We start from the raw sequence: 21,260 nt of genomic DNA, 5'->3' as shown, positions 1-21,260 counted from the left end.
CTACTCCAGTATTTTTGCCTGGAGAACCTCATGGACTGAGGAGCTTGTCCAGAGGGTCGCAAAAGAGTCAGACATGAGGGAAGTGACTTTGCACACAGCACATTCTTCAATAGCTATGTAACCTATCCCCCGCAAAATGAAAACACATGCCTACAGAAAGACTTGCATACAAGGTTTATTGCAGATTAATTCATAATAATACAAAATTGGAAACAATACAAATATCCACCAACAGGAAAATAAACTGCAATGTACAATAAAATATAACTTGCTAATAAAAAGGAAGAAAACAATAATAAAAACAAAACACTAATCAATTTCAAAAACTTTATCACGAATGAAAGAAACCAGACACAAAGAAATGTATACCATATAATCTCATTTATATCAAGTTTTAGTACAGACAAAATTAATACACCAAGCTAGAAATAGGAATAGTGTAACCTGAGGGGAGTACAGAAATAGATTGAAAAGATGCTCAAAGGAACTTCTTGCTGCTGAGTCACTTCAGTCGTGTCCGACTCTGTGCGACCCACAGACGGCAGCCCACCAGGATGCCCTGTCCCTGGGATTCTCCAGGCAAGAACACTGGAGTGGGTTGCCATTTCCTTCTCCAATGCATGAAAGGGAAAAGTAAAGTGAAGTCGCTCAGTTGTGTCTGACTCCTAGCGACCCCATGGACTGCAGCCCACCAGGCTCCTCTGTCCATGGGATTTTCCAGGTAAGAGTACTGGAGTAGGTTGCCATTGCCTTCTCCAAGGAACTTCTTAGGGTGATGAAAATGTTCCATACCTTGACTGGGATCCTGGGATGTTTATTACATGGGTATATACATTTTTCAAAACTCACCAAACTTTATACTTAAATCTATAGAATTTGTTGTATGTACTTCTCAAATCAAAAAAAAAAAATTAAAGGCTACAAAATAAATTTTATTTAAAACTTCTTGGGACTTCCCTAGTGGTTCAGCAGTAAACAAAAAATCCAATGAATGGAATTCATTCTGCCAATGAAGGGACATGGGTTGGATCCCTGGTCCAGGAAGATCCCACATGCTTCAGGGCAACTAAGCCTGTGCGCCACAACTGAAGCTGGAGTGCCTACATCCCGTGCTCCACAGCAAGAGAGTAGCCCCAACTCGCTGCAACTAGAGAAAGCCTGCACACAGCAACAAAGACCCCATGTATTCAGAAATAATAAAATTAAAATAGCATTTTATAAAAAAAAATGTAAAAAGCTCCTTTCCTCCAGATATTCAAGGTCTGACATCCAAATTAGATAGGCTGAGTTCATATTATTTGCTCTGTTTCCACAGGTGTTGGGAGAGATAGAATTCTAGACTTTACACAGCTACCAAGGCAACCATACTAGGAAAACCATTAATCAAGATCTGACAGTGCCTATTTGCAATCAGAACACAGAGAACACCCCGGATTATAAAAGCAGGTGAAACCTACCTAAAAGACCTAGTCAGGCACAATGTTGGCGTTCCTGATTCTCGTGACCGTGACCCTAGCATCTGCTCATCATTCTGGTGAGCACTTTGAAGGGTAAGTAGCCTACGGCTTAAATTAGCAAGTCCTTCCTTGTTAACCAAAAAATTTGAACACATTACCCAATTTTAAATGTTCTCTTCTTCTTCTGTATCTCATTGTTCAGTGACAAGGTGTTCCGTGTCCATGTTGAAGATGAAAATCACATCAGCTTACTCCATGAGTTGGCCAGCACCAGGCAGGTAAATGCCAATCTATGCTTATAGGTTTCCTATAACAATATTTTAAAAATCTTAGATTATTTTTTAAAATCTTAAGATTGCACTGTGATTCCATTAAGGGAAAAATGACATGAAATATTAACTACCGCACTTTTGTAGCAAGAAATAAAAACTTGAAAAACATTTAGTGCCACCATGCCATCTTTGTCTGCCTAAATTCGATTGCCATAAGCCCTACAGTATTATAAATCTAGGGTAACTTTTTAAAGAGCTGCCTGAGCATGACAACTGGATGAGTCAAAATTGTTGCAAAGGTCAAAGAACATCTTATGTATAGCAACTTCCCTTCTAAGTCAAAAGAGAAAAATGATCAACTTGGATATTACAGAAAAACTGGGCTTTGGTCCAACTTGAAAGTCATTTCCACATCCCATGTATCATCTGTTCTCTTTGATTTTCTTTCATTCCAAATCAAACAGCTTGAGTTTTCATGACCTTGATTCAGGCCCTCTTAATGATAGGACTTGAAGGGGGTAAAAATGATGAAAAGTCATGAGTGATTTTTATTTTACTATTAAGAAACCAAAATCTCTAGGCTACTTTTTTTTTTATTTACTGTATTATGGGATTAAAACTGATATTTTAAATTTTATATATATATATATAAGTGTATGTGTGTATATATATATATATGTCTATATATATATATATATTGTGTGTGTATATATATATGTGTGTGTATATATATATATATATATATATATATAAGTGGCAGGGAGCTATTGTAGACCATTAATAGTTTACTTGATCCAATGCTGTCTTTTCATTAATATAAAAACCAAAACATTCTATCAGCTCCTAAGTATCTATCTATCTATCCATCCATTATCTTTCTATAGTTATCTTTTTAGCTTTTAAGATGTGGAGGGGGAAAAAAGGTAGAGAGTGTCACAAACTGAAACAGATTCAGAAAGTTAGATCTGAAAGAGAATTTAAAGTCATCTATTGCAGGCTTTCACTTAAATTTGAACTTTTTTGGTAGAAATAGCATCTCTGGTTGCTAGCCCTAATAAAACCTGTTTGAGTACTTCCAAGGATAGTAGGAATACTTCTTTTTCAAAGTAGCATTTGCCTTACAAACCATTCAAACCATTACACTGAGCTGAAAACTACCTTAACTGTGACCCACTGGACCTAGCTGAGTCAAACACTGTCTCACTTCTGAGATTTATCAATACTCTTAGCACGGGTTTACAGACTCTTGGTCATTCTGGTCACTTCTGGACATAGCTTAATCTTTCTGTCTATATTTCATTTTTTTTTAATGTAGCTCTCAGAATGGACAATGGACCTCCAGGTGTACTCTGATTAATACATAGTGTGGGGCCACTGTCTGCTTTCATTTGTAAAGCAGACACTTACTAATGGGGTATAAAATTCTTTTTACAGCTTGAACAGTTAGAAAGCTCTTAGCTTATAGTAAACCTAATTCCGATCAAAGCTATCAGGGTATTTTTTTCTCACATGCATCACCCTCTCACATGAAGCAAGGTATTCTTCCTTCTATACTTGCCTAATTGATGTTTTAACCTAAATGCAGGATTTTATTATATATTTAGTCTGCTAAAAATTATCTTTATTGCATACTGAGACAGTTTTAAAAATGAATTCACTCAGGGAAATAATTTGCCCTAACTTCACATCACCAGCAAGCTTGATAAACCTGTCCTCTTAACTTTTACCTTTGTCATGGATAGAGTAAAAATATTAAGTAAAGGATCAGTACAGAATTAGAGGCATCTTCCATGATTCATTCTTTTAATATCTATTTATCAAGAGTCTCCAGTATGCCAGATGCAGTGTTAAGTAAGGACTGAAAGTGACTGATAAATCAACACATCTCAGATGAGTTTTCTCTCCTATCCATGTTACTGTGGTGTTACCTACAGCTAACACTGTGCTTTCCAGCTTACAAAGAAGAATGTAAATATAGAGACTTGGTCAAACATTTTGCTAAGATCCCGATTGAGCACTGTGGCAGGCTAGTGTTTTCTTTCAATCATCACATGAAGTTAATTGGGCTTGACTTACTCTTGCTGTACACCATGCTGGCTCCCAAGGATCACGGCTCCCTTTTCTGAGCATTCATAACCCATCTGCTTCCAGTTAACTTTGCTACTATCCATGCCGGGCCCTGGGAGATCCTGCTTCTGAGATTCACCTGTCTTCTTGTTGATGAAATCCAAGACATGCCCCCTCCACTTTTCAGCAATCCTGTCAAGCTCCGATTCCTCTAAGATTGCTGAGAAAAAGTTTGCAGTCACATCCTCTGCCTTTTTAGTTACCTAAAATACAGTATTTTCTAGTAGTCAAGAGCAGAGAATCTGGACTCAGATTTCCTGGGTTCAATTCCTGACTCTACCACTTGCTAGCTGGACCTTGGATGCCTCTCTGGGTCTCAACCACGTCATGTGTCAAATAAGGAGAATAAGAGCATCTACCTTACAGAATTTTGTGAGATTTAAAAGAACTAATATAAGTAAAACACTTGGAAAGAATTTACATAGTAAAAACTATGTGTATGTTATTATGAGCACCATGAGATCCAGGATTCTGAATGTAATTTACATGACCGGTATAATCCCTTCTCTCCTTATCTACCCTGGGCCTCAAAGTTCTCTTTCCACAGAAAGTATTTCTGCTAAAATCCTAACATGTGAAAAATTATTTACTTAGGGTAATTTCATCTTTAGAAATTTCATCTTTAGAAGTAGGAAAAAATAAGAGATAGTGTAACTCCTTAGAAAAGACAAAAGCCACACAAGAGTTAAAAAAGGTTACTTCGTCTCTTCAGCTGCAAACATTATGCTTTAGCTCCAAGAGACAGCATGTTTCTTCTTTATTCATTCTATTTTCAATATGATTGAAAAAAAGGTTTTACTCTTCTTAGTAATCTTGCAAGTATAGCATATTCTGGACTGTAGCCTTCCTGATAAAATCATTACAAGGGCATCTAGTCTTTGTATTCATCCTTGGCCATGTGTCCTTCCTCCCAGCTTTTGAACATGTCCTTTTAAAAGTTGAATGTATTGAAGAGACCTGTGACCACACTGGACTTTAGTAGCCCTCCCTCTTTTCATATTTAATTGTATAATAAAGGTTTTATTTTACTTCCTTGTTTCTTTATGAGAGGCATTCACCACAAAACCTATCCCCTTCTCTCTATACTTTTTCCTGAATTCTGTTTTTCTAGCTTCAGGTACACAACCAAAGTAACATTGTTACGGTCTTCTAATGTTCCATCACTCCTATTATACTTGTAAGTTCCTCCCCACTGTCTGGAACTAGACCTAGAGTAGAAGTTATCGCCTCTTCCAACAAGAAAGGAAAATTCCATCAAGATAAATGAAGAACTAATCCTATGCTGAATTTACAGTCAAACACAATGTGAAGAAACAACTATGTGTAAATATGTGAAGAATAGAAATTCTCCAACATAATTATTAATTTGTTTGCATGTCCTTCTTATTCCCAAAAGAATTTAGGGTGAATACACTACTTTATCTTGCTTTTGCATTGGTTTTGTATCACATTTTAGGACGGACTCTTTGGTTATTAGCCAGATGGATGGTTTAGTTGACATTCTCACAGTGCTATCACTTAAAGTTATTCCTTTATCTTCCAACAAATATTCTTTATGGTTCTTTGTTACTCAGATACGCAGATTTATAAATTTATAACTTCAATCTGTGTATCTCTGTGTGTGTGTATGTGCTCAGTTGCTCAGCCATGTCTGACTGTTTGTGGCCCCACAGACTGCAGCCCATCAGACTACTCTGCCCACGGAATTTTTCAGGCAAGAATACTGGAATGGGTTACCATTTCCCACTCCAGGGGATCTTCCCAACCCAGGGATCAAACCTGTGTCTTTTGTGTCTCCTGCATTGGCAGGTGGATTCTTTGCCACTAGTGGCAACTCCTTAACTTATAATTCAATTCCCCACAGTTCAGATCATATATTTTGCTCTGCCTCCATATTATAAACATAGATCTCACTCACAAAGTGTTGGTAATTATTGAAAATATATATATATATATATATATATATATATATATCTTTTGTGCTAATGTTTTAAGTTTATTATTTGTAACCATACTTAATGCATTATAAACATCTTTGGGGCTATAATCTTCCAGATTTTTGGCTCAGTGTCTCTTAAGAAGCACTGGTTACTAAGCCCAGGTCTCTTCATGCTAATGTTTTAAGTTTATTATTTGTAACCATGCTGCTAAGCTAAGTCGCTTCAGTTGTGTCCGACTCTGTGTGACCCCATAGACGGCAGCCCACCAGGCTCCCCCATCCCTGGGATTCTCCAGGCAAGGACACTGGAGTGGGTTGCCATTTCCTTCTCCAATGCATGAAAGTGAAAATTGAAAGTGAAGTCGCTCGGTCGTGTCTGACTCTTTGCGACCCCATGGACTGCAGCCTACCAGGCTCCTCCGCCCATGGGATTTCCCAGGCAAGAGTACTGGAGTGGGGTGCCATTGCCTTCTCCATTTGTAACCATACTTAATGCATTAAAAACATCTTTGGGGCTATGATCTTCCTGATTTTTGACTCCATGTCTCTTAAGAAGCACTGGTTACTAAGCCCAGGTTAGTAAGTCTCCATCATATTTATAGGACTCCTTAGTGTTGGATGTCAGTATGTTTGCTGACCAATTTTCTCCTTACCAAACTGAAGGTTTTAAGGGACCTCAGGTTAGGTCAGCAAGTACTTTGTCAAACATGTTTATGAGATTTCTCTATCCCATTTGTAATACATATATATTTTTTTTTATATGTGTGTATGTATCAGTTCAGTTCAGTTCTGTCACTCAGTTGTGTCTGACTCTTTGCGACCCCATGAATTGCAGCACGCCAGGCCTCCCTGTCCATCACCAACTCCCGGAGTTCACTCAAACTCACGTCCATCAAGTTGGTGATGCCATCCAGCCATCTCATCCTCTGTCGTCCCCTTCTCCTCCTGCTCCCAATCCCTCCCAGCATCAGAGTCTTTTCCAATGAGTCAACTCTTCGCATGAGGTGGCCAAAGTACTGGAGTTTCAGCTTTAGCATCATTCCTTCCAAAGAACACCCAGGACCGATCTCCTTTAGGATGGACTGGTTGGATCTCCTTGCAGTCCAAGGGACTCTCAAGAGTCTTCTCCAACACCACAGTTCTAAAGCATCAATTCTTCGGTGCTCAGCCTTCTTCACAGTCCAACTGTCACATCCATGCTATATATATACACACACCAGTATTTGGCAGAGCCAAGACAGATGGACAAGAGGTTAAAAGATTAGGAAAGGCAACTTTCAATTTAATACCAAAAAGAAAACTATCTATAAGGCAATTAGGCTGTTCTGAAGCAGTACTAGACATATTCAAGATTGTATTAGAACCATCACCAAGGATGTTGTGCTACTCTAGGTTGAAAGCTAACATCTTAATATAGGTTCTTCCAGACCAGATCCTTAGACAAAGATTCAATGGCAGATTTCACTTGGAAAGTATAGAGCCTGGGTAGAGAAGTGAGGAGTGATGCAGAGAAGGGAGAGCAGCCAACAGAAGGGACACTACAAAGTCGGCTAGCATAGAGGATGAGTAGAGCTTCATCCTACAGAGAAACTCTAGGAAAGGGTGCAAACCACACACTTCAAAATTATCCCACCTGAGAAATGAGAGAATTGGAATATTTAGACACTTACTTTCTAGGGTCATTGATTAAGCAATTCTCTGGAAAGTGCTTCTTTGGCAGCTCCTGCCTGCTGCGAGCTGTTAGGCCTTTTCCAGTTCTGGGAGAGCTTTCAAGCACAGATATGTAGATCTTGGCAGTGAAGAGTCTCCTGAGCAACACTAAAAGATCCCAGGGTTGTACGAGTAGGGCACTGTCTAATTGCCTACATGTGCTTGGACAACTTTATGTTCTTTACCAATTCTAAACCTCTGTGTCTGTAACCAAGAAACACCTCCCTCTTCCATCCCACCATGGAATGACAGATATTTATGAAGAACACACATTCAGTTAACTTTTTGGTATTGTTTATTTTTTTATTTTGGCTGTATTGGGTCTTCATTGCTGCAGGGGCTTTCTCTAGTTGCGTTTAGTCGGGGCTACTCTCTAGTTGCAGTGCACGAGTTTCTTACTGCAGTGGCTTCTCTTGCTGACAAGCACAGGCTCTAGGGCACATGCGCTTCAGTAATTGTGGCTCATGAGCTCAGTAGTTGAGGTTCCTGGGTTCTAGAGCACAGGCTCAGTAGTTGTGGTACATGGGCTTAGTTGCCCTGGGGCATGGGGGAACTTTGAGGATCAGGGATCGAACCCCCTGTTTCCTGAATTGGCAGGAGGATTCTCATTCTCCAGAGAAGCCCCAGAGTGAACTTCTAAAAACTTCTCCTATAATGTGCTTGTCTTCATGGCCCTTCTTTCTATAGTCCTGGCTAACTAGAATTCATCACCAGCTCTTGCTTTCTCTATCTTTATCATGATAAGCTTTTATCCTTCCTTCACTATCTTTTAACCTCTCATCTTTATCTTCTCATAACATTCTGTAGCCAATCCTTATCAAATTATCAATACTCTTTCCTTTCAGCAACTTAATGACAACCACACTCACTCTCTTTCTTCCGAAATCCCTCCTGTGTAATCCTAATGTCCCACCTCCCACTGTGCTGACATTCCCTATGACCCTGACTCATGATTCAGCATCCTCTAGACATCTGCAGTAGCTGGAAAACTACCAGGACAGGAGATAGGCAACTGGGTTCTCCACAGGCATATCTAAAATTGAGTCATCTTAATATCTTACATCATCAGTTTCTATTTAACAACCTCTAAGTCTGCCCAAACTCCCAAGTTCCAAAGCAACAATCCTAAATATCACCACCTGCCACATCTCTAGCCTGAGATTAGCTCATAAATATCTGAACAGGTACTGGGGAGACAAAGAGCAGAGAATGATCCAATGTCAGGGTCACCTTAGGCTTCTAGGCCTTTATTCAGCTCAAGGAAAGAACAGAAAATCAGAGACCTGTTAGAGGCAGGATGTCCGTGGTTAATATTTTCCCAAGGTAAAAAGGAGATTGGAAACCACACATCCACAAAGAAAAACATCAGAATTATCAAATATGTCATCCTACCTTTATGCATAATTGCCTCTAAAATCTCCCCATGTTTGAATTGCTCATGTGTGTGTTCCTAGTCTCAGGTGCAGAGCCTGGCACATAGTTGTTTTTATTGATGTTCTCCAGTCACTCAGTCATGTCTGACTCTTTGCGACCCCATGGACAGCAGCACATCAGACTTTCCTGTCCTTCACTACTTCCTAGAGTTTGCCCAAACTCATGTCCACTGGGTCAGTGATACCATCCAACCATCTCATTCTCTCTCATCCCCTTCTCCTCCTGCCTTCAATCTTTCCCAGCATCAGAGTCTTTTCCAGTGAGTCAGTTCTTTGCATCAGGTGGCCAAAATATTGGAGCTTCAGCTTCACCATCACTCCTTCCAACGAATATTCAGGACTGATTTCCTTTAGGATAGATAGGCTGGATCTCCTCGCAGTCCAAGGCACTCTCAAGAGTCTTCTCCAACACCACAGTTCAAAAGATTCAGTTCTTTGGTGCTCAGCCTTCTTTATACTGTTCATGGGGTTCTCAAGGCAAGAATTATAAAGTGGTTTGCCATTCCCTTCTCCAGTCAGATTTCCAGGAGAAATATCAATAACCTCAGATATGCAGATGACACCACACTTATGGCAGAAAGTGAAGAACTAAAGAGTCTCTTGATGAAAGTGAAAGAGGAGAGTGAAAAAGTTGGCTTAAAGCTCAACATTCAGAAACCTAAGATCATGGCATCTAGTCCCATCACTTCATGGCAAATAGATATGGAAACAGTGGCTGACTTTATTTTGGGGGGCTCTAAAATCACTGCAGATGGTGATTGCAGCCATGAAATTAAAAGACGCTTACTCCTTGGAAGGAAAGTTATGACCAACCTAGAAAGCATATTAAAAAGAAGAGACATTACTTGCCAACAAAAGTTCGTCTAGTCAAGGAAAGGCTATGGTTTTTCCAGTAGTCATGTAAGGATGTGAGAATTGGACTGTAAAGAAAGCTGAGAGCCAAAGAATTGATTCTTTTGAACTGTGGTGTTGGAGAAGACTCTTGAGAGTCCCTTGGACTGCAAGGAGATCCAAACTGTCCATTCTAAAGGAAATTAGTCCTGAATATTCATTGGAAGGACTGATGTTGAAGCTGAAACTCCAATACTTTGGCCACCTGATGTGAAGAACTGACTCCTTGGAAAACACCCTGATGCTGGGAAAGATTGAAGGCGGGAGAAGAAGGGGACAACAGAGGATGAGAAGGCTGGATGGCATCACCGACTCAATGGACATGCGTTTGAGTAAATTCCGGGAGCTGGTGATGGACAGGGAGGCCTGGCGTGCTGCAGTCCATGGGGTCTTCTATTGAGTCAGACATGACTGAGCCACTGAACTGAACTGAACTTTATAGTCCAACTCTCATATCCGTGTATGACTACTGGAAAAACCATAGCTTTGACTATACGGACCTTTGTGTAATATCTCTGCTTTTTATTATGCTGTCTAGGTTGGTCATAGCTTTTCTTCCAAGGAGCAAGCATCTTTTAATTTCATGGCTGCAGTCACCATCCACAGTGCTTTTGGAGCCCAAGAAAATAAAATCTGTCACATAGTAGGTCCTCAGTTATTGTTGACAAATAATTGAACAAATGAAAATGTCAGCACACTATTGGATTCTTGAGACTAGCTTGTTTCTGTCCGTGGTGCCAAGATGACCACTGTGGAAAGTTACAATTTTCCTCCCTGATCGATCCTCCATAGGTCAGGGATGCTCTAGTTCCCACATTAATGTGATCTGTATGGCACTGAGTTCCAAGAGAAACTCATATAATGAATTCATTAAAAAGTAAAAGGAAAAGCCTCATTTCTATTAAATTTTGGGCTCCAGGTAATTCAGCATCATTCATTTATCACATATATCCATTACCACAAACACTGCTATCACCAATAAGCAACTGTTCTAGAAAATCAATAAAGAGAAAAGAGCAGTTATAGAACACTGCAAGTAACTACCATTATGGGAGATAATCATACCCTCTTCATGCTTGTTGACAATTAATGCTATGTATGTATGTGTGTGTAAACACTTTTATTGACATCCAACTACTTGGTCCCAACTTTTGTCCACTCAAATAAAGGTGATATTTATAAGAGATTTCATGGATAATTTGATTCATAATAATCCACTGGGGTAGTGTGCTCACTAGTGGTGATTCACCCATTGAATTATTGGTGTCCAATACAATATGTCTTATTCCTTGTTCAGATGGATTTCTGGAAACCAGATTCGGTCACACAAGTCAAACCTCACAGTACAGTGGACTTCCGTGTTAAAGCAGAAGATACTGTCGCTGTGGAAGACTTTCTGGGGCAGAACGGACTACGATATGAGTAAGCTTATGTTTTATGGTTATGAAAACTCTCTGTCATGTATGCTCTCACCCCAGGGAGACAACAATAAGACCAAGACAATGGCCTCCTCAGGGCCCCACACAAAGGTCACAGCAGAGCTGGACCTGAATTTCAAGTCTTATGACATTAGGCCTGAGAGACTTCGTGTTGAGTTATTGCTCTAATAAAAACAGGCTTGGCTCTAGAATCCCAAATTTTTAGCCAGATATTTGACCTGATCCTAGTTTTCAATGTTCTCCTAAGTGAAGGCAGTTGTCCATCTGTTGAGCCAACAAATAGATAGTGAGCGCCAATCTATCATATAATAAAGGCTGGGGAAAAAGATAGGACTCACCCCCTTCAGAGGAAAATACCTTTAATACATGTCAAGAAGAGTGAAGAGCTAGAGATGCAGGGGAATAGATAAAGCTGAAGGATCACAGAGGGCCACACTAGGAAAGGAGCCTTCAGCTGATAATTAAAAGACTGATGAGTTAGCCAGACAAGACAAGGAAAAAAATGACACTCTAGGCAGAGAACAGACTTGATACTTAGACTTAGAACTTCCCTCCCTCTTCATTTGAGGGAAGGTGGAAATAACTAAACTAAATGACTAAAGTAGAAAAATTCAACTTTAGTCTTTAGTCTAAAGCAGAGTTTTTCCTCCAAAGAGTGGGTCAGCAAGGAGCAAAGAGACAGTCTCCAGCTCCAGTTCTGAACCACCAAATATTTACCCAACAATCCCCAACCACAAGCACAAGTCTCCATTACATTTTGAGAAACAGACCTACATAATTTTAACAAAAATTTTCTATTATTATTTACATCTTAAAAATATATACTAGTATTTATGCCAGTAAAGATATCAAAATTATCACCTGTAAAATTTTCACCTCCATCAGGAGAAGTGGTGAAGCATAATGTAACAAGTAAATGCTTCGGGAAAAAAATACACAAGACTGAAATCCTGAGTCTGCAACTTCCTGGCTGTGTGACATTAGATAATTTGCTTAACCTTTCTAAGCTTCAGTTTCTTTGTCTTTATAAAGAAAGGATCCTTAGAATCATATTTTCATGAAGTGAAGATAAATATAACACCACTTTCAAAGGGCTGTTGTGAAGATGAAACTAAACAATATATAAATAAATTTTAACTGACATTGTTATCGTTGTGAATGCTGTTATTTTACTATTTGTACTACTATATAAAAAGGGACTTATACATTTTTTAAAGGTCAATAGAAACTGTTTTGTTTAACCCTATCATCATGCTTCACACAGCTGAGCTATCTGCTTTGGCCTGAGGGAAGTGTCAAAATGTGACCGTAAAAATTGACTATCTTTTTAAAAGGAAGATATAACACAGTAAGTTTTGAAATGTGATTGAGATTCATGTCTGTGATATTTTGCTCTTTTCAGTACACTAGGAAGGACTTCTAAAATTCTAGCCTTTAGGAGCCTTCAATAATATTCAAAAAGATGACAGTTTCTTTAAAAGCCTCCAAGAAAAACAAAAGGAAGATCAGCGACCATAAGCTAACCCTGCCGCTGCTGCGTCGCTTCAGTCGTGTCCGACTCTGCGACCCCGTAGACGGCAGCCCACCAGGCTTCCCGTCCCTGGGATTCTCCAGGCAAGAACACTGGAGTGGGTTGCCATTTCCTTCTCCAATGCATGAAAGTGAAAAGTGAAAGTGAAGTCGCTCAGTCGTGTCAGACTCTAGCGACCCCATGAACTGCAGCCTACCAGGCTCCTCCGTCCATGGGATTTTCCAGGCAAAAGTACTGGAGTCGGGCGCCATTGCCTTCTCCAAAGCTAACCCTAGTGGCTTGAATTGATGTCCTTATTCTACTCAGATCACAAAGTGGTAGAACAGCTTCTAATCACGTATCAGTCTCTTTTTTGCAGGTAGAAAATTCATGCACTTTTAGACCAGGTAAATTTTTGGGGAACTGTGTATGAATGCTGTCTCATGTAGAACACAGGATGTTCCCTGAGGACTAAGATCTTGTTAACTTTTGCTTAGCACATTAGTGGCTTATAATTTTCTAAATATTAAGTAATAATAAGTCCCTAGAAATCCTGTAGAAGCACACCAGCATTATCTTTGCCAGGGCTGCAAGCAGTCCCTGGGCATCCCATTATTACCTTATATGGTAGCTAATGTGTATTTAGATGGTTTCCTGCCAGCAAGAATTTTCAGTTTTTCCGTATAACGGGCTTCCCCGGTGGCTCAAACAGTAAAGAATCTGCCTGCAGTGTAGGAGACCCAGGTTCAATCCCTGGGTCGAGAAGATCCTCTGTAAAAGGGAATGGCAATCCACTCCAGCACTCTAGCCTGGAGAATCCCATGGACAGAGGAGCCTGGCTGGCTACAGTCCATGGGGTCACAAAGAGTCAGGCACAATTGAGCGACTAACACTTTCACTTTCTATGTAACAGGAACCATTTACTGCACACGTTTCACCAAAACAGCTTTTCAGATTTTTCAGTGATTCTAGCTCTCTTCACCAAGACTTGCATCAGTTGGTAGTTTTAATCAGATTCTGAATTACCATGGGAAAAAATTCAAAATGTGTGCACCAAGAAAAATAACTATATTTTTAAATGCTTATGTTGTACCCTAGGTACACAAAGACTAAGAATTGGATGGTGTAAATCTCATTTCTGAACATTGACAGAAACTTGTGGTGGGTTTGTGTCCTACCCAATCCAGGAAGAGACTGATTGTTGCTCTCTATCTGTAACATTTTTCTGCATATTGCAGATCTGAATAGTGAAGTGTCCTTGGATAACAATGTGTACACAGTAATGTTCTTCAGTGGCAATGGGTGTGTATTCTAGGAAGTGACCAAATACTCCATTTTCAGGAATCTAAAAGGGGGAGAAAACTGCCATTTCTCTCCTTCTCAGACATTGTGTTTCTTGCTTTGTTGGGAGTCTGTTATCTAATCTGCATGCATACTTAAAAAAAAAAAAGAAGAAGTTGGATAGCGCTACAAAAGAAACATACAAAAGTACAAAATAGTATACATGCCTCTGTACTTTGGAGCTGCAATGCAGTCCTTGTTACATTAAGAGGCATTGTTTTAATCTCCTGGAATAGAAGCTCATTATTTAGTAATAATATTTTGTAATATAGCTAAAGTAGTGCTTTATCCTAGATCTAATAAAATCAAATAATCATAGGGCTGGAAGGGCTCATTTAAGGTCAATCCCCTACCTTCAGGCAAAATTCAGCACCACATTTCAACCTCATTCTGAAAGTCTTTTGTAAGTTACTAGAGGACACTTTTACTCTTGGGTGTCACCTTAAATCTAATTGGTTTTATTATGCTTCTTTGTTTTGATTATTGATGAAAATGTTTAATATTTAACATAATAATAACTCTAACAGAATGTCTCCTTTTAGTACCAAACAAAACACCAACCTCCTAGTAGTCACTTATTCTCCCAAATAATTTGAATCTGAAGATTGGATGAAAAAGTAAAGATATTGCAACATGCTGTGGAAACCCTACTTCCTACTCCATTTAGAGCTGGTTCATGGTAGGTCAGAAATCACCATGGTTATGGTCTTAGATACAAACATCTATTGAATGTCCTGAGGCTGGGAGCAATTAATTTATGATTTCTTTTCTCTGGGCACTCATTAAGAAGCCATGTGACCTAGGCGATTATTTTACTTGTTCACTGAAAATGGAAAATCTTGATAAAGGGAAAGTGGATGTCATTGACCATTTCCTCTTGTATTTTTAGTTTTGCCATTCTGTTAGAGAAGCTTATACTTACCAGGCAGGATTTGTTCTTTCAAATTGATGATCTTGGAATATAGCTGTTTTCGTAAAGGTTTCTGCCTACTGATTTTTAGTTTTCAAGGTTTTTGTTTTGCTTGCTTTGGCTTTGCTTGTTTTTAGTTTTTAGTTACATTTGAAAATTATTTTCCTAAACCATCTCTATTCTAGACGCTTGCTTCCCTGGAGTTTATAAAGATGGTGAAGTGAAAAAGTGAAAGTGTTAGTCGCTCAGTCATGTCTGACTCTTTGTGACCCCATGGACTGTAACTTGCCAGGCTCCTCTGTCCATGGAATTCTCCTGGCAAGAATACTGGAATAGGTAGCCATTCCCTTCTCCAGGGGATCCTCCCAACCCAGGGATCAAACCTGGGTCTCCTGTACTGCAGGCAGATTCTTTACGGTATGAGTCACCAGGGAAGCCCATAACTGGCAACTTTACTATAGTTTAACTTTTTTTCATAAACCTTGAAAAAATCTATATAAATGACCAAGACCTATGAATTTGAGTCAGGTTATTGCATTTTAGAACTGAAAAGGACACTGAATACCAGCTAACCAAATACCCCACTATAAAAATTATGAAAGAAAGGCCCAAAGATTATATGACTTTGCCAAAACCAATCTACATATGAGGCAAAACCATGACCCTGATCTTTTGATTTCTAACTCTAGATTCTTTCTAATTCTACCCTATTTCCTAACAATCCAAATGGGTGTTATAATTAACTTAACTAATTATAACACTTATTATAATCATTGTTCCTAACCATAACAGGCAGAATGACTCCCCCCCACCCCATGAAAAAGACTACATTCCAATCTCTAGAACATCTGAATGTGTTACGTTAATGGCAAAGAAAAGTTAAGAATGTAGATGGAATTAAGGTTGCTATGGAATTAAGGCTGCTAAGCAGCTGAACTTAAAATAGGTAGATTATTCTAAATAAATAGGATTCCCAGCTGGCATTGTAGTAAAGAATTCACCTGCCAATGCAGGAGACACAGATTCGATCCCTGGGTGGGGAGGATCCCTTAGAAAGGAAGTGGCAACCTACTCCAGTCAGTATTCTTGCCTGGAAAATCCCATAGACAGAGGAGCCTGGTAGGCTGCAGTCCTACAGACTCCTGGTAGGCTAGGAGTCGCAAGAGTCAGGCAAGACTGAGCCACTGAGCACAGCATACAATGCAGCATTCTAGATGAGCCCAAAGTAATCACAGGGTCCTTACAAAGGGAAGAGAGAGGCAGAAGAGGAGGTCAGAGTGATGAAACATGAGAAGGACTTGAGCTGCTGTTTCTGGCTTTGAAGATAGAGCAGGGCAAACAACCAAGGAATGTGGGCAGCTTCTAGAAGCTATAAAGGGCAAGGAATCAGATTCTCCCCTGCAGCGTCCAGAAAGGAGCATATCCCTGTGGACACATTGATTTTTACCCCAGTGAGACCTGTGCTGGATTTAAACCATAAAATAATACATTCGTATTGTTTTAAGCCACTTAGTTTGTGCTAACAGCAGCCGTAGAAATGAATACACTAACAAAGTACTGATGGCTGTGCTTACTGGGAAATTTTCTTTCCACAGAATAAATTTTAAACTCTTCTCCTTTTCCATTTTATTTTTTTTAATACTACTTAAGAGAGTTAAGACCTTATGACCGTTTCCTTCTTGCTAGGAAATGAATACCATTGAGTATTGATTTACTGCATTTTTCCATAAACAGATGCAAGTTCATGCCCAAGTTAACCAAATGAAGGAGAGGCCAGGAGGGAGGTTCAGAGAATGTCCCTGACATACTTCATCAGAATGCCCTTGGGGCAGTCAGAGGAGAAGACTTTTGATGTGCGGCTACAATTCTCCGTGTGTCAGATAAAAACACTTCAAGGCTTGACTGTGGATAATAGAAGTTTCTGCAAGCTAGCTACTGCCCATAATGTTTACATTGCTATGACCAAGGACATTAATGCTCATAAAATTGTGTCCCTTCGAAATACACTTTCCACTCAGAAGCTACAAAGTCAAAGTCATACATACCCACACCTTCACCCCGCCTCATAATACACACTTCTACCTGAATAATCATTTTTAGGAAATAGCAGGCCTCAAAACTTCTGTCAGCAATTTTCATATTACCTTGCTACAGGACCACTCTTAGATTACTTTAAACACGCCAAAAGAAAGACAAACGGAAGCTAGTACTTTAAACTCAGTGTTCTTTTGTCTAATAAATCTTTATAAGCTTATTAATATTTCTGAATTTTCACCCATTGAGGTATTTTTCTCAAAATCTAAAAAAAGGCCTCAGGTGACTGGATGTCCCAATTTTCCTGGGAATGAATAGGTTACTGGGACATGGGACTTTCAGTGCTAAAACAAGGGAAGTCTTGAGCAAGAAAGACCATAGGTAGGCTTGAGGGCATGCTTTTGTGTGGCAGCCCAAGGCCCTGACCCAGAGTGCCCCAGATACCAAGGAAATCATTTTTCAAATTTAAGGTTCAAGGACAGCCAAACAAGTTTGGGCCAAAGAAGAGCCTGTCTTACTCATACTCTCTGGTACCCTTCTCAATGATTTACTCACTTTCTGAGACAAGGAGCTCAAGCTGAAGAGCATAATCAGAGGACACATCTGACGAGTAGAGACTCTGGGTTGTTGCACATGTTCACTGGGAAACATGCTTATGTTCACAGGAGCGCTTCCTCTGGTTTATTACAGGGTATTGATAAGCAACCTGAGATCCATGCTGGAGGCTCAGTTTGATAGCAGAGTCCGCGCTACTGGACACAGTTACGAGAAGTACAACAATTGGGAAACGGTATGAAGTATATGTGATTTAGACAGACATTGCCTTGAGAACTGAACTGAGAATGTCACGTTAATCCATCAATGGTTCCATTTGGTAGATAGAGGCATGGACTGAACAAGTCGCCAGTGAAAATCCAGACCTCATCTCTCGCAGTGCTATCGGAACTACATTTTTAGGAAACACTATATACCTCCTCAAGGTAATCCTTTTTAACCATAACCTTGCCATGTCTGAGCACTTTAAATCAATGAATTCTAACAGTAACATCTGTTTCACAGACATGTTCATCTCAAACATTGTTATAATTCTTTCTCTGCCTAAATCCCTCAGGGAATCAAACAGAGTACCCAGATTCTTTTATCATGTGTGAATTTTTAAATCATTATTTTGATTTATCCAAAAGGAAAAAATGCAATAAAATAGGAGAAGTCCTATAAATTTAGCCACATTCCTGTAAGCAATGTAAATGATCATCTACCTTGATGAAATTCTCCTCTCCCAGATGTTGTTTGCAAATCCATTTGCTAAAGAGGTTCATAAACTTCATGTCTATCAGACAACTTTACACAGCATATCAACAATTTGTTACTGTTGTCCTCTAATGCCATTTTTATCATGCAATTCTAATGAAGAAAATAAAAGACAAGGAATAAGTGGGAGAAAAGAAAAAAAACTTACAATATTAGCAACAATCATGATTACTTCTAATTACTTATCCAGTTGTCTTGGTCATGTCACCTAATAATAGCAATAGAAAATAACCTCCATGTGAGTACAATTAAACAGAGTAATCAAGCATCTTCTTAAAATATGAGCTTGTCAAGCTTAATAAAAATAACAAACAGCCATGTAAGCCTCCAGCTCAAACACTGTGTCTATAGGCAAGAACACACTGTGCAAGTATTATGTTTTAATTGAATCATGGAATATATATCTTGTTGTTGTCAAGTGTCACCAGTGGAGTCCAAAGCCCAGACAGGCAGTGAATGTCAACCTCTGAATGTGATGAATCAGGGCCTTCCTTTTCCTTTTGTTTGCAATAGGTTGGCAAACCTGGATCAAATAAGCCTGCCGTTTTCATGGACTGCGGTTTCCATGCCAGAGAGTGGATTTCCCCTGCATTTTGCCAGTGGTTTGTCAGAGAGGTCAGTATGTAGGATGGTTACTGACAGAGCAAAGTAGAAAGTATTTTTTTTTATTTCAATCAATCCCTTATAAATTAGCTATAATAAAAGAGAATAGCAGCACAGAAAAAAAATCATAGGTCCAAGTTCCAAGCCATAAAGGTCACCTAGAAAACTTGATAAGGCAAAATTTAAAAACAGTTAGCAAATTCTATTTATTTGAATTTCACTCATCTTAATTTTCTCACCCACCTTTGGGAAAAAGGCTAACAGGTAATAAGTACAGTGAACAGGTCATTGAAAAGTGTGATCATGGGTAATCCACTAACTTGACCATTATCTCCTAGATAATAATCAATGTATACTTCAGAATAAAAGAAAATAACACATAGAAGCCCCTACTGTAAATGATACTGTTTTTCACTCCTTTATAAAGGTCAAGGTAAGATATATGTGAAAATCCTTTTAAATATCCATAAGCCCATAAATGATATAAAAAGATAATGCAGTCAAGAAAGAAAAGGAAGGAACAATTCTTTCTTATAGAAGAATTACAACTAACGGATGTACAAATAAGCAAAACAGAAAGCCATCATTAGAACACCATAATAATAAATACGTCCTGAAAACCTACAGATGGATACAAAAATTATGGGGTAAAAGTTTAAAGAGAAATAGGTTATTTGCAGCATCAAAGCATCTCTCCAAAAAATGTATTATACTATATTACACAAGCAAAATTTACAGTAGAGAAACCTAGCAGTGACTACCTTAACCAAGTGATCAGGTTAACAACACTAGTAACATCACCAGTGCAAGATATAATCAATATCATGTAACCCCTGATATTATGTACTAAGAAGATAAACCATCTTTTTTGTACTCTTTCCCAAAATGCACAACCTCCTTCTAATCATTAAAAAAATAAATAAATAAACTCAAATTGAGGGACCTTCTGTAAAATACCCAGAGTAGTACTCATTAACAATGTCAAAGTCATAATGAAAAGTCAAAGGAATTGTCACAGATAAGAAGAGACTAAGGAGATATGACAACCAAATACAATGTGGAAGCCTAGATTGGATCCTACAATAGAAAAAGGACATTAGTGAAAAAAAAAAAATAGTGAAATCTGAATTAAAGTCTATAGTGTATAGTACTGTACCCATTATTAATTCCTTCACTTTGATCATTGTACCCTGGTTATGTAAGATGGTAACATTTGGGGAACCTGGGTGAAGGGTATATGAGAACTCCCTGTACTTGCAACTTTTCTATAAGTTTCTAAAATTATCTCAAAAGTAAAATTACATTTAAAATATTGAAGTACTTTAAAAATATAAGAATATTATATACAATATACTTTCTTTTGTGTAAAGCATTTTCTGTGTCTATTCGTTAGGTTCTTGGTTTCTAGACATGTTATGTGTCCGACTGGCACCATTTCATTTCAGTGAGTTATTGCACCATCTACAGGACTTCCCAGGTGGCACTAGTGGCAAAGAATCTGGAGATGCAAGAGACATGGGTTCAACCCCTGGGTCGGGAAGATCCCCCAGAGGAGGGCATGGCAACCCACCCCAGTATTCTTGCCTGAAGAATCTCATGGACAGAGGAGCCTGGCAGACTACTGTCCATAGGGTTGCAAAGAGTCAGACACAACTGAAGCAATTTAGCACGCACACTCACCATCTGCTCTCTAGGAGAAAGAACTTTCATCATTACTTTGGTTACCTCCAATCATGGACCACCAACAAAACATACTTTATACCTCCTCCAACCTAAAAAGCACATGCTTTATCATTATTTTAATAAACATACATGTGTAGAGCCACAAAGAGTATTTAAAAACCATTACTACATAGAAGCCTTAAATGTTTTAAAATCTGTTCAAGCAAGCCTAGGGAAGAGCTGAAGGTAAATTTGGTATGATCCTGGGGCTGAGGAACTATGACTAAGAGAATATAATAAATCAATATAAGCTCCTTCATTCATACATAAATGTCCACATCACTTAGCAGGAAGAGCTAGACCCATAACAGAGCTCCTTTCTCAAGAAAGGGGAGTAAGAAGAAGACTTCCATCATCATGCAATTTGGAGACTTAGTGAGAGCCTCTCCAAAACCCATCAGAGTGATCTCTCTTCACAGTGGGAGGAGGCCTTTTCATTCTTCTTCCATGTCAGACGCTTCCTCTAGTGAAACCATCTTCAAGAAGTCTCATCAAAATTAAACAAATTTTTAGATGATAGTATAAGGAACATGTAAAGCCATCACAGACATTCCTTACTTA

General features: G+C 38.9%; 1 protein-coding gene across 1 annotated transcript in view; it reads left to right on the top strand.

Annotated features, from left to right (window-relative positions):
• Positions 1–467: 467 nt before the first annotated feature.
• Positions 468–21,260, top strand: part of CPB1 (carboxypeptidase B1) — a 37,850-nt gene continuing 17,057 nt past the window's right edge. The window contains exons 1-7 of the mRNA XM_005902434.2: positions 468–721; positions 1,316–1,550; positions 1,660–1,735; positions 11,127–11,251; positions 17,754–17,853; positions 17,942–18,043; positions 18,888–18,989. Of these exons, the coding sequence (XP_005902496.2) occupies positions 1,480–1,550; positions 1,660–1,735; positions 11,127–11,251; positions 17,754–17,853; positions 17,942–18,043; positions 18,888–18,989 (576 nt within the window). The 5' untranslated portion in view covers positions 468–721; positions 1,316–1,479. The remainder of the gene's footprint in view (positions 722–1,315; positions 1,551–1,659; positions 1,736–11,126; positions 11,252–17,753; positions 17,854–17,941; positions 18,044–18,887; positions 18,990–21,260) is intronic.

Source organism: Bos mutus, chromosome 1 (genome assembly GCF_027580195.1).
Source record: "Bos mutus isolate GX-2022 chromosome 1, NWIPB_WYAK_1.1, whole genome shotgun sequence".
In the NCBI taxonomy this organism is placed as follows: domain Eukaryota; kingdom Metazoa; phylum Chordata; class Mammalia; order Artiodactyla; family Bovidae; genus Bos; species Bos mutus.
The sequence above is the reverse complement of the archived record's forward strand: the minus strand, read 5'-3'. Positions and strand labels throughout refer to the sequence as shown.